This window comes from Harpia harpyja, chromosome 3, assembly GCF_026419915.1.
Source record: "Harpia harpyja isolate bHarHar1 chromosome 3, bHarHar1 primary haplotype, whole genome shotgun sequence".
NCBI classification, from domain to species: domain Eukaryota; kingdom Metazoa; phylum Chordata; class Aves; order Accipitriformes; family Accipitridae; genus Harpia; species Harpia harpyja.
In genome coordinates this window covers 69,295,059-69,308,752 of record NC_068942.1, presented here as the reverse complement: position 1 = coordinate 69,308,752, position 13,694 = coordinate 69,295,059, and the positions used below count along the sequence as shown (strand labels likewise).

At 43.3% G+C, this 13,694-nt stretch overlaps 1 protein-coding gene across 11 annotated transcripts in view; it reads right to left on the bottom strand.

Annotated features, from left to right (window-relative positions):
• The window catches only part of EML1 (EMAP like 1), a 131,053-nt gene that overhangs the window by 73,777 nt on the left and 43,582 nt on the right, over nucleotides 1-13,694 (bottom strand). For 2 of the 11 annotated variants that reach the window (XM_052783133.1, XM_052783144.1), the window contains exon 1: nucleotides 11,537-11,797. The exons of 8 other annotated variants lie outside the window; for them this stretch is intronic. In XM_052783133.1, coding sequence (XP_052639093.1) covers nucleotides 11,537-11,603 — 67 coding nt within the window. In that variant the 5' untranslated portion in view covers nucleotides 11,604-11,797. Of the gene's footprint in view, nucleotides 1-11,536; nucleotides 11,798-13,694 lie in introns of those variants that run through there. One more of the 11 variants, XM_052783140.1, reaches the window with a different exon arrangement.

The following is a 13,694-nucleotide window of genomic DNA, read 5'->3' as shown; positions in this document are numbered from 1 at the left end:
CATTGTTCTTTTGACAGAATTTTCTTTTGTACTTCTGAGAGAGAAGTAAAATTTTGAAGAAATGCATAGTTACAAAGTTTTAAAGTGCAAGAAAAAACAGTGGATTATATGCAATTAGAAATTAAAATTTCTGTATATAAAAATACTGTGAGTACATCTGTGTGCCTGGGGCTACCTATGAAATTTTTTTGATTCAAACGTGATGTCATATTCTGCAAAGAACATAAGAAGAATTACAAAAAATATTGAGATTCATAGCTTCCAGGGAGAAAAAACAACAACGAAACACACACAGACACACATGAAACCAACCACAAAAGCAACCATTCACCAAAGAAATGCAGGAATCTCAATGGTAAAAAATTTATGTTAGTACACTCTGCTTTGAATGGGTAACTGGATTGAAAATGAAATTTTTGATGCATGTGTAATTTTCCACCTCTATGAACTTTTAATTCAATTATAAATCACATTTGTAGCAGTCAAAAAGTACTTTTCCTCTTTATTACAGTCTTCTGGCAGCTGCCTGCCTCTCACCTGTATTGCCTTACACATTGTTTTAAAACTTTGCCTACCACCACTATGCCTGGCACAATACAGAAAAAAGGGGATCACTTCTACCTGCTACAATACAAAACAGATGGGTATCACTTCTAACTTGGATTAATTTATTGATGCCATGCAACGCATGATGCCACAAGCAGCTGCAATGACAAAAGCAGGGGTCCAGATCCACAAGACACAATGGCCAATCTAGAAGACCCCAGTCTGCCTGCAGCACCCGCTACTCCTATAATTTATATTCTGCTGCCTCTGGAAGTTGATTTAATTCTCCAACCTGGCAGAAAACTAACCCAGCAAAAGCAAAACCAAAGTACCACACACAAACACTGCATAGATTTTTTTTTTTTTTCTGTTGGGTTAGCATGTTAAATTAACTCTGACAAATTAGTCTGTCAAGTGTTGAGTGCATAAAACCACAGAGAGCAAGAGAGGGAAGGGGAAGCGAGATCTTCCTCCTGAGCAGCTGCACGGTATATGTTAGCTTATCTGCTCAAGCTATTGTAGCCTGAAAATGGGAATGGATGGCAGCGGGGGGGGGGGCATCAGGTTTGCCCCCAAGACCAGAATCCACTTAACCTCAGTCTCCTGAATTTTATACTGCTATCTTCCAGCTTCCACAGCTCTCTGGTTTGTTAACCTTTACTCCTAAGCAACCCTATACACCCTCTTATCGCTTAACATCTGAAGGACCAAGCCTGTCATCTTTAACATCCCTTATTCAGTCTCCCCCAACTATGTTACATTATATTCTTTCATTTAATTGAAAAAATTGAAACATTATCACATAGTGTTACTCGTCTTCAAAGGTAGTAGTTAGAACGATTTTATTACATCAATATGCATCAGAAACAAGGTAAATTTTATGAAAAGAAGCAGATAAAAGAAGAAAGCGTTCTTTCAATTTAGCTGTGCCCTGGGGAAAAAAAAAGAAGGGGGGAAAAAAAAAAAAGTGGTAGGTTGCCCTGGTATTGACTCCCCCTGTTTAAACAAATTTTAGAAGTAAGCATATCAATCACCCAAGGGTATGTCTTCACATAAGAGGTTAGGGTCCCAGCAAGAGTATCCTAACTAGGAATGACAGCTACAGAATGGAATCTCTCAAATAACTTACACATGAGACAATGCTGGAATAAACCACACTACTCTGTTAACTGCTGTGAAGTTTCACCTTAATGCCTTACAACTGTGAACTCCATAAAAAAATGAGTAGATACAAATATATTGGTCTTGGGACACCATATCAACAAATACATTTTCCAGCTTCCATGAGTTTTAGTTATGAAGCATTCACTTAACAGCAAACACTTTTCAGTTCCATAGCTGAACATTCAATACCATGACTCCACTTCTTAACTGTCTCCAAAAACCAAAACAAAGCATCCAGGTCATAAAAGAAAGCTGAAATACAGTTCAGATAACTAATGATTTAATTCAGCTATAAATTTGTTCTGAAAGACTACTGGTGTGATAGTCAGAAACATTTTTTTCAGACTTGTGCAAATAACATGCTTATTCTAAGTCTTTCAGATAACAGACTGTCAAATGTAGCAAAAACAATCTAAGCAAAACCCACCATACAGTAATCAATCATACTGGGGTGGGGAATCCCATAACCAGAAACCTTACTATTTGTATCCTGTTTATTCAGCTTTAAAAACAGAGGTGGAAACACTGAGCTATTAAATAATAAAAAGGCCAGGTAACCCACCCCCCCCACCCCCCGCCCCTTCCCTTTAAAATGACTGGTCTTAAATCCTTCAATAAAGCAGAACTCTTGTAAATGTAAAGCCTTGATTTTAGCTCTGTCCAATCCATTAAACTTTGCTCAAAAGAAGTCAAGAGTTTCTAGGTTTCAGTTCTGAACACTGTCAGTGTCCATAATGAGCTTTTTGATAAACAAACCCTTAATAAATCTTCAGACCTACAGAAGCACTCAAGCCCAACACAAGTCCTATGGTCCCTTGTTCACAATATTAAGAATCTCTTCTCAAGAAAAACAGAGTGGAACAACGAGTAAACAACTTTGCAGGAGTAGTGTACCGACCATACTTCTTCCCAAATTAGAAAGAATGATGGTAAGAGACTAAAGACTGGGAGACAACATCACTCAAAGAAGACAACAGCACAACTGCCCCAGCTCTAGCTGCCACAGCAGCACTACCCACCAACTTTGATAACCACTGGCTCCCGATACATATTTTAGCTTGGACCCCGAGGGTGCTCATGCAGTGATCATCACCACTCACCCCTCTTTGGTTCATATCATGGCCAAGTCTTGGAAGCGCACTCCAGCAGCGCACCAGGAGCACTTGAGTACTAATGATGTGTGTTTAGTGCACGGCATCAGACTAGAACCAGTCCATGGTAAATGCAGGGACATACGGACACCCGAGTCCTCACCACAAACTGTTCTGCTTTACAGATTTCTTCCTCTTGTCCCACATTTCCTGCTAATGTAGACATACCACTAAAATACAGCATCTCGGAGCTACTGCATCTTAGATATACCTCTTTTAAAGTATTCCGCCCTTCAGCTGTAGATCCTGCAGCACACCATTCGAGAAAAGGTTTATCTGTACGCCACCGGTAGCTGACCCCAGCCTACACATCTGCCAGACCACACACCAAAACCCCAAATTTTAAAAATGGATCGTTTCTCACTTCTCAGTAGAGAAAGGCCTCAAGCCTTGCAAAACATATAAATGCTTAACTTAAAAATTTTATGTATAAAATCTTTTGTCCCAAAGGATCCCTAATTAGTTCATTAAAACATCTGAACACAGAGGAAATTACTTATTTCCAAACTGAAATACAGCCACCACAGGGATCTCACACACACACTGTCTAGCATAAAAGGGAGAAAAAGAAAAAACCTACCCTCACACCTCCCTCTGTGCATGGTATTATACAGAGTTAGCTAAATTACAGTGGTGTATACTTTTTACCACGAGAGCCAAAATTACTAAGAATACTCATTTTCTTAGACTCAACTGCAGCTTGCCACAAGCCTTTTCAGAGTCTGAAATCGCAGTCGTACTGAAGTCCACAGCCAAACTCCTATGAGCTGCACTGCATCACGATTTCGGCTCTTACCCCAGATCACATCAGTAATTGTTTACTGTGTTACACTGATCTATTTTAAATATGCTTTATATCCATGCCTCATATAATCCCTGGACGTGAACTCCTCAAACTCAGTTTTAAAATTCAATTCAAAATTCAATTTTTAGGTTCACAGTTAGGAACCTAAAAAAGATGGCCTGATTTTTCATATCACTTGAGCATAGTCCTGGCTGTCACTGCCCTATTATTTTGGCCTATATTTGGAAGATGTAAAGCAAAAAGGCAGAAGTGCAGACACTGGTTCAAATAAAGACTGGCCTGAGTCTCAGGATATGCTAATGCCTCTCAGGTTTTTATCAGTTTAGATAAAGACCCCATTGCCCCCCTGCAGCCCAGCCAGCCTCACCAGACCACCCATCTAGCCACAGACCTCGCTCACCTCCAAGAAGCCATCCTCTGCCAGCGTGCAATTCATCGGACACTGAGAGGTAGGACCATGTGATGTAACTCATTAAGCCTGATGTGCTTACTTCAGGGTCAGGAGAAGGACCCACCTGCCAGACCCTGCAAGTTGTATAAAGCAGCATCTCCATTTGGGAGATGGAAGGATGCTTTCTAGGCAGCAATAGGTCTGGGTAAAACAGTTTGGGAAATGCTGGACAGGGAAGGGGAAAGGAAGCAACAGAGTGGTAATTGGTTTTAGTAAACATAAATATGAAACTGACTGGCAGCATCCTTCTCAGGTTTCAGGATGATTTTTTTTTTTCCCCAAGGGGAAAAAAATAAAAAAAAGCTGCTCCTAATGCTACTGACTTCAGGGTACAAAAACGTTCCACAGTCTCAGGGAATTTCTAGAAACCACTGTCCAGCGATCCCCACTTGGGTGTACAGGAGCTGCAGCTGGAAATCTCAAAAGCTGTTTCTGTTTGTTGTGTTTTCCACCACAGTTGTAAGAAAAAGAAATATCTAGTTTTCATGAAATACAAGGTTCTTTACAAAGTTTTCATTAAAAAATATTTGCCTTTACTAGCTTGAAACAATGACGGATTCTCCATCTTTTCTATTTACATATTGAAATGTGCTCATCTATTCTGTCTCTTAGGAACCTCACATTTTAAAGCTTAGCTTAGACTCCTGTTCACACACAATTCTCAGATGACTACAAGCCAGTAGCAATGTTTCATATATTGACCTGCAACAGATTATAGAAGTTATACTTAAAGCCAGAAAATATTTCTTCTTTCCTGTTTGCAGGAAACTTACCTAAGTTTCCAATCAAATACAGGGTCTACGCTATTAAGAAATGCAAACTGCTTTTATCACAATTCGGTGTTTAATTGAGATTTTAAATCCAAAAAGGCAATTAGTTACTCCGTTCCACAATATCTAAAAACACTGCTAGAGACCTCCAATACTACTTTTAAAACGAGTATATTATATTTATTCAATAATCAGTCATTTCAAAGCAAGACAAGAAAATGATAGACCATGTCAGATTTTACTCTTTGGAAGTAATGGAGTGTGGACAATCTCACTTAATTACTTTCCAAAGAATTAATTTAGTGAAATCATGTTAACATATCATTATCCCCACCCCATCTCCCTAAAAAACCTCAGGGAGCTACTTCCACATTTTAATTATGTAATGGACGAACATTTTAAATTGTGTTTCATGGAAGAAGAGCATCACCCATAGTTCCTTCTGCACTCCCTCTAAGCTTTCACAATTCCTTATGGTTGCCCAATTAGTGTCATTTGTGAACAGCAAGCACCCCACAAAAAATGTAATCATTATACCATTTCACGCAACCTTCCTACTTATTCTCTCACATATTCTTCGAGATTTTAATGATCAAAAGACAGGTTCTTCATCAGAGCTTTGCAAAATTTCTCTTGACAAAAGAACTGCAGCATCAACTTTAAAATCTTCATCTTAAATTTCTAATGAAAGGAGAAACAGGAGGGAAGTCAGGATAAAACCTATTAAAATGTATGTCACTGACTGGCATACTCCCTCACTGCCTCCTCACATATTCACTTTTTAATGATGTACTTCTAATATAATTTTAATCCTTATTTGAATTGTTTGCGTGTGGTTTAAGCATCAATAAAATAATCTGAGTTTTGCTATACTGAATTAGAACTTAAAACACATATTTTATCAGCTCTGTAAAGTACCATTAAATTTTTAAAAAACTCCTTGAAGATCAGATAAAGCATGGTTTTTTGCTGTGAGCCCAATGCTTTAATTTGCAATTCTGTATGTTGTTTTATTCATGATAAAATACTTGATACTTGTAGTTTCTTTCCATACTGCTAACACTGACACAGATTCTCTATTGAGGTTTGACTGTCACTGAAGGATTCTCTCATGACTGGTCTACATTTTCGTTTGTTTTTAAAAGCTTAGTTAAAAAAAAAAAAAAAGAAAAAAAATTAAATTCCAGTAACTACAATTAACACTATCCATAACTAAAATGAGCTTTAATAATTCATGATTGGGAAATACATAGCTAATTAAAGGGCAACAAATTCATTTTACTTATATAGTGTCTTATTAAAAATAATAGTTTGAGCTTTAATAGGCTAACAATATATATTGTGAAAGTGTCCATTACAGCAAGTTATTTTTATTTCATAGTGTACTGATTTATTCTGCATTCAATTACTGCACATACAAAAAAATGTGTTTCTGTATGCTACCCCTCCCCTTTATTCCAGGATAGAAGGAAATAAGTTCTAGAAGCAAGCTGATCAAAAAAATCAACTTGTATTCTATATAGCTCCAAAATGTGCAAAACAGACACTTAATGTAGAGTCCAATCCAGCATTACATTTAAGAGTTTGTAAGAGCCAGAACAAATCTCAATGAAACAAATAAGAAAATGCTGTCCAAGCAATTCTGAGCAATAAAATTTTCTATTGTCCTACAAAACTGATAGAAGTTTCATGTAGGGTATCTCCTCCACTCCCGAGTTCAAAACATGCTGCTGTCCTGGACAGAACAGGTCTAGAGATGAAACATGAGAAAGCCTGGTTTGTATGTCTCTGTTGTTCTAGGCTTTTGAGAAAAACAACAAACATGAGTAATGCTATTAACATGTTTGCAACATCTTTTTGAACATGCTTGCAACACCTTTTCATACACACAGTGCATGAATCTGCCCAGTGAGAACCAAATTAAATCAAATCTCGGTTTGCATTATTCCTAGAAGTGATCACAGTAAAACAAATTACAGTCTCTTCCAACCCTTGACAGATTTGAACTAGTGACCTGAAAGCTCAACTTACCATTGTTCCTTCCCTAATCCATATTATATCGTGTCATTTTGGTCCAGCTGTAGGAAGAGGGTAACTGGCTGTATTTCAGAAGGTTAGGGAGAGGAAGTGTGAGAGTCAAATGGGAAAGAAGAGCCAACTGCCAGAATAATACTGTCCATAAAGGTTTCCTGTTTGTGGCGTTCACTTCCTCACCGACAGGGCATCACTCCACTTGTAGATACATGAGTCAGAGAGAAAAGGTATATATATTCGATTTATTTTGTGGTGGATAATTACAGAAGCAGAAGAGTCAAAGTGGAAATAAACTGGCCAAAACTAGTATATGAACTGATTCACACAATTTACTTTTCATGACTTAAAAGAAATAGTGACTGACAGTTATCAAAACTACTACCTGTCAAAAATCTTAATATGATTTAGTGATTTAGGGGAGAGGGAGAGAGCAAAAAGGATCTGTTACTTTTTAAGAGGCTTTTTTATTATTCTGCTTTTTTTTTTTAATAAAAGCTAATACAGTTGGTATTACTTCAAAATTTTCTCAAACTCTAAATTTTTCTACTAGCAATTACACTTCAGGTAATCAGTTAAACAGAACTGTAATTAATATTATGGAATCCCTTGCCAAATAAATCAATTTGATTAAGAAATAATTTGTTTTACACTTTTTTTACTGCTTTACCTAGATACTCTAAATTTGAAGTTTCTGTCAAACAAGGCATCCATGGCTGCAGAAATGGCCATTTGACAGCTACAATTTTCGCACTAGCCAAGTGAAGGATATTAAAGAGATGCCTCAAGTTGTAAATGAATCAAGGATAAATTCTCACTTCCTTCTCTAAGTCCACACAGGCATTTTGCAGAGTGCAGGAATCACAGATTTCACCCTTTAAATTCTACATGCCTAATAATCCTGCCCACAGCCATTAGCGTGGTGAAGGCCATGTTTATTAGGTCATCGTTACGGCTAAAAATGGTTAGGGAATTGTGGTCAGAGGACCCACAAAGCCCTGCCCACACCCTACGTGTCTCCCCCAGCCTGCCTATAATCACTACTGATCACTCTTGCAGCTCAGTAAATCAGCTGAAGGCGAGATGAGCACTGTCTGTAATTTCAGTCTGTGCCTTGTTCTGTAGAGTTTCATGTCCAGCACGGTTCTCTCCATCAGTTTTTATGCAGATGCTAAAAATCTCGACACTATCTTGCCTTATCAATATTCTGCCACTTTTACCTTCAGCTTAAATAACACATTACCAACACCCTGATTGACTGTAGATAAACATAATGGCTTTCTACCCAAGAACCTAAAAGTTATATAAATACTGAGCTGTAAACTCAGAGGAAAGTACACATTTTGTGCGTCTGAAGAGACTGTCCTCTGAAAATCAAGAGGGAGATTTCAGACAAATGCGATGAACTCCTCCAAAGTAGGTATGTACTTTCCTCTGAGTTTACCACTAAGGAAACCAAGGCAACAAGAAGGAAATAACTTGCCTAAAATCACATAGCATCAAAGCAAGAAATACTAACTTGCAATCTCAGACTGACACTTGCGTTCATTAACATGTTTCTCAAATGCCAACCCTACCCTTACTGTTCTGTAAAACAGAGTTGAAGAAAGTAGGTGTCTTTGAACTAGCTGTGCTAAATATTTGCCCTAGATTTTAGACATGCAGCTCAAAGCGAACATATTTTCCTCACCCCTTTCTTCTCTCCCTTCCTTTCCTTCTCCATTTACCATATTTTTTACACATTGCAAGCCACAAAAATACATTACTAAACAATCACGCAGACTAGATCTGCATATGAGTAAAGAAGGGAGAAAAAAAAAAAAGACCCAAATTCTTCTCCTGAACCCAGAGCCCCTTCTAGAGAGAAAGCGAGGCTTGGGGTAAGTTTGCCCTCCTATTACTCCTTTCCTCTCTGACCAGGTCTGCCAACAGCCAAGGTCCTGCTCCCTCATCCCCATCACAACCTCCTGCCCACCATGGCTCCCTTCCTCCCCCATCCCCTCTGCGGCTGCCACCTGCTCCGAGCAGGGAGAAGGGACCGGGAAGTGGGAGAAGCTCCAGCCATCCTTGGGCACAAACTAGAGCTCAGTTGCTACCCTACAGGTGATCCACAGTTATTTTTACAGGAGCGCAGGCTTTGTGTCCCGATCTTTCCAAACACAACACATACAGGCAGTCTCTTTATCATTTCTTCAGTTCGAGACCATCAGAAAATTCCATCATGACTTTACTTGTAAAACTAAATTAATCCTTTCTTCTATGTTCAGAACAGAAAACCTTACAGCATACAGTGATGATCACATTGAGTGCTTACCAGCCACTTCTGTATTTCACTTTACCCTATATCAAAATCGAATTTTCCTTCACATCTCCACCACTTGCTTGCTCTGTTTCATTTTTCTTTATGCCTGTCCCACTCCCAACTTCACATTGTCTTTCATACTACCCGTTACACTTGCAAGAGCTTTCCACTTCCCTGTAAAGCAATTTTCTTTTCCTCTTTCAACCTCAAAACCCTCACTGGCATCCTCCATCTGTATTTTTTTTCCTCATGGGTCATGTGTGCCTGTGTGAAATATCTGATCACCTCAAGGCAGTACTCAAAGGCCTGATTCTCTTGTTCTTCCTCATCTCATCTAATACAGTCTCACTGAAGGCTAACTCATAAAAGGAAAGGCTTCTCAATTCAACCACTTTCTTTTATAAACACAAAATAATACAAGTTTACAACAGCCCTTGAGCTCACTATCTACAATGAGATGACAGCTAGGCAAGCGATCTCATCAGTAACACCTTCTAGAACATAATACTTAAGGATTAACTAAGATTTTAAAACCTATGTACAGCATAAATACATACGGCTTATTTCCATCATGTATAATAGGTGCTTGGAGTTACAAAATCAACATGAGTGACAGTTCTCAGAAATAAGCTACTCTGCTTATTCAAACTCTTCAGAAAGTGCTGCTACTCCTACTGCTCCCACATGCATGCTAGTATCATGTACACTGTAAAAGCAAAACCCAGGGATTTTGGTAGGAAGACAGCTTGCTTATAAATGTGTTACAGTATAAACTTTGAAATACATTGCTGTATGTTTTCATTTTAAAAATACTTAAAATGAAATATTTATTAAGTTTAGGCAAAACAGGCATCTGCTATTAGCGTACAACCCCCGTACATAGTCATAGTTTTCTCTCCTGAAGAGCTCTGAGAATACAGTGTCACCACACAATGCACAGCCCACACGCGCGACTCGTCATGCCCTGAAAAACTGCTCCCACAATCTCAAGGTCCACACATATCAGTTTTCTGCTAACCTGTCCTTTTCCTGCACCACACCACAAAGAAAATCATGTAAAATTTATCATCTTCATTTCTTCCAAGAGAAGAGGCAGCTATGTTTGATGCAGTTGCTGTCATGAGGCAATTTAATATGAACCTGACTCCAGCTGTTCAGACAGCAGTAGAAAGCCAGACCGCTACTAAAATCTGGAGGAATAAGAGATCCACAAAATGAGTTTTGGATGAAATACGAGACTATGAATGCTTGCAATTTTGCTGCTAGAAAGCAATAACTAGAATCACAGTAAGGTATTTTGAGCTTAAAGTTTACAGTGAAGAACTCTTTGTAACATTTAGGACATCAGATATTTATTTCCCCGCAAATAACAGTAAACACCAGCTAGTTGAATAATCCCAAATACTATGCAGGCCAATCTCCAAATACCTCCTCTGAGGATACTGGCAGTTCCTCACCTCCGTCTTCCCTTTTTACGACCTGTCACTGCAGCCCAGCAGCTCCCCTCTCACGCCGCCACCCCAATAACCCCTACCTTAAAAAAATACCAGAAAGAAAAATCAGGAACTACAGCCCAACTACCTTAACTCCACACAGGCATGTGACACCTAGAAACCGTCCTTCGCCCCCGTGGAGAGCCGCTGGGTGGGCTCTCCGGGCAGGCAGCGGAGCGGGGCGCGGGCAGGGGGGCGGAAGGACACCTGCCCCGTCCCCGCCGCTCCGCGCCGCACCGCACCGCGCCGCACCGCACCGCGCGCCGCCGGGACGGCTCCCGCCGCCGCTGCTGCGTGCCACTGCGCGCCTCAGGGTGAGATACGTGCGCCCACAGCTCCGCCGGGTACACACATACGCGCGTACATACGTATGTGCATCTATATATATGTACGCTGGCACACGCGCAGCGGAGACACGCAGCGGCGGGTGATGGCTTGGGCTACCAGATCTGCCTTTGAGGCAGACCCGCACACGTATCCGCAGTGTATACGCGTACGCACACATGTCTATACATATTCCCGTGAAGGAGGTGCAGGAGAAGTTCCTCGCAGAGGTACCCCGGCGCCGAGGGCCGGCAGGTTTCCCGCTGGATAACGGGGGAGGCTGAGGGGGGTGAAGTTTCCTCCCTCCTCCTCTTCCTCCTGTCCCCGAGTTACGCTGCGGAGACGGGCGGCCCTGGGCGGCGGAGACGCCGCCGGCAGCCTCAGGCAGGCCCGCTCCCGGCGCTGCCTTCCCCGCGCCGGCCTCCGCCTCCGCCCCGCCGGGGCGCCGGGACCCCGCTGCTCGCCGGGGGCGGCCGCGGGAGGCGGCCCCCGCCCTTACCGTTGCAGAACTGGAGCAGCGAGGAGGTGTCGTAGAGGCTGCTGTAGCTGGAGAAGCCGTCCTCCATCCTGCCGCTGCGCTCCCGGCCTCCCCTCGGCTGTCCCGGCGGCCGCCCGCTGCCTCCTCGCCCACACAGCTGAGGAGCGGAGGCGGCTGGGGCCGCGGCGGCCTGCTGCCTGCCTCACTCAGTTGCCATGGCAACCCATTCACTCCGCCGCGGCTGGGGCGGCGGCCGCTCCGCTCCGCTCCGCCGCTGAGGCGAGGGGGGGAGACCCGCGGGGCGGGGCGGGGCGGCGTCACGGCGCGGCGGCGGGGGGGCGGCGGCGCTCCCCTCGGCGGCCGCGGGGCTGCTCCCCCGCTCGGCGGCGGCTCGCCCTGCGGCTCCCCGGCGGGCGGCGCAGCCTCCGCCCGGCGGCTGGCAGGCGGAGGGGAGATCGGCGGCGGCGGCGGCGGAGGAGCCCCGCCGGAGCGCGGCCGGCGGGATCTCGCGGGAAGGGAGCCGCTGGGCGGGCGCGGGCGGCGGGAGGGCCGGGCGAGCGCAGCGGGGAGGCCCGGGGCACCGCTAGCTCGAGCGGGGAGAGGCGGAGGCGGGGGGGGGGGACGGGGACGGGGACGGGGACACACGCCGGGGCGGCAGGGCCAGCGGGGAGCCGCGTCCTTCGGCTAGGCGCTGGGCCGGCGCGGCCATTTCCCCGCAGCGGCGCCGCCGAGCCCCCGCGCCGGGCCAGGCCGCCCTTGCGCCGCCGAAACCCGGCCCCCGTCTGAAAGAGGGGCGAGCGCCGGTCCCCCGTGCCGCGGCGAGGGGCCCTGCCTCCCGCCCGACGGCGGGACGCAGCGAGACGGGGTGCCCCGATCGGGGCGAGGTGGAGCAGCGGCACCCCCCGCCCCTGCGGGGGGAAATGCCCGCCGAGCGGCTCCGAGGGTAAGCCAGAAGCACGGCCGCGCAGGGGAGCGACTGTCTCTGAATTCAAGGCAGAAGTTTCGCAGTAAGTGCCGGGGCAGGCTGCCAGCTGGAGAGCCAGGGTACCTACAGCCTCGGCATCCCTCCGTACTGCAGCAACACTCTGCCTATTGCTGGTTTAGCCGACGCTCCTCTTGCTTCTTCCACTGAAGCAACAGACTGCATGTAGTTGCACCTTACGTCTTCCACGGAATTCAGTGGCGATTCAGCTGGCTACAGGATAGAGTTGTCAAGATAATACTGCAACTGACGCTCTCGTACAATAGCAGAAAAAAAAAAAAGATACATACTGTAATTTGCTAGGGCATTTTATACAGTTTTAACTACCTAGTTTGAAGAATATTACACACTTTTCCAATATAGAACACTGAAATAATTTCAACTGCTTTTAATATTTTTAGGTAGGTATGTTTATAATGTCCATTCGTGGTGAGATGAGGGTAGTGGTACAAAACTGGTGGCTGGTAATACTGTAAAATTGTTTTATACCTTACGGGCTTCGATTTCTGTGCTAGGGATGTTGAAGTGTCAAGTGACTGAAAGGCATTTTTATTTCAAGCTCCTCAAGGGACACAAGAAAAATAGTGCATTCCGTATCTATAGCACCTTTCATCTTGAAAAATGCCAAAGCACTTAACAAAGCACGTCTTCGGGTCTCAGTCCTTTCAGGAGCTTTTTGCAGGGCAGTTCCTTCATGTGGATCTATTTACAGGCATGGGTTTGGTATATATGAGTCTTTTCACCAACCACTAAACCATGGTAGTGCTAACACAGAAATATGCTATAAAATTAGGCAGAGATATCAGTTCCATATTAAAGCGGAGTGAAAAGTGCTCCCTCCTGAATTGCTACTGCCAATATCGGTAGTGTTGAAGTCATCTCCAACACAAGTACTTACCCAGCCTGATGGTGCTTAACTTGTATCTGACAAGAACAACTGCTTTTTATAGCTGTGGGCTATATTTGTGGTAGTATAATTATATAAAAAAAACCCAAAAACCATGGAAGAGAAAATTACTTAAAAAATACTAAAGACAATAGATTTTCTTAATGTTTTAAATGAGCAATTATTCTTTCTCATCTTTAAAATTAATGCAGAGCCCTTAGGTTTTCTCATGACCTTTTCATTCATAAGCCATGAAACTTTTTGAAGTTACCATATTGTTCTAAAAAATTGTACACACAGAAACATACATG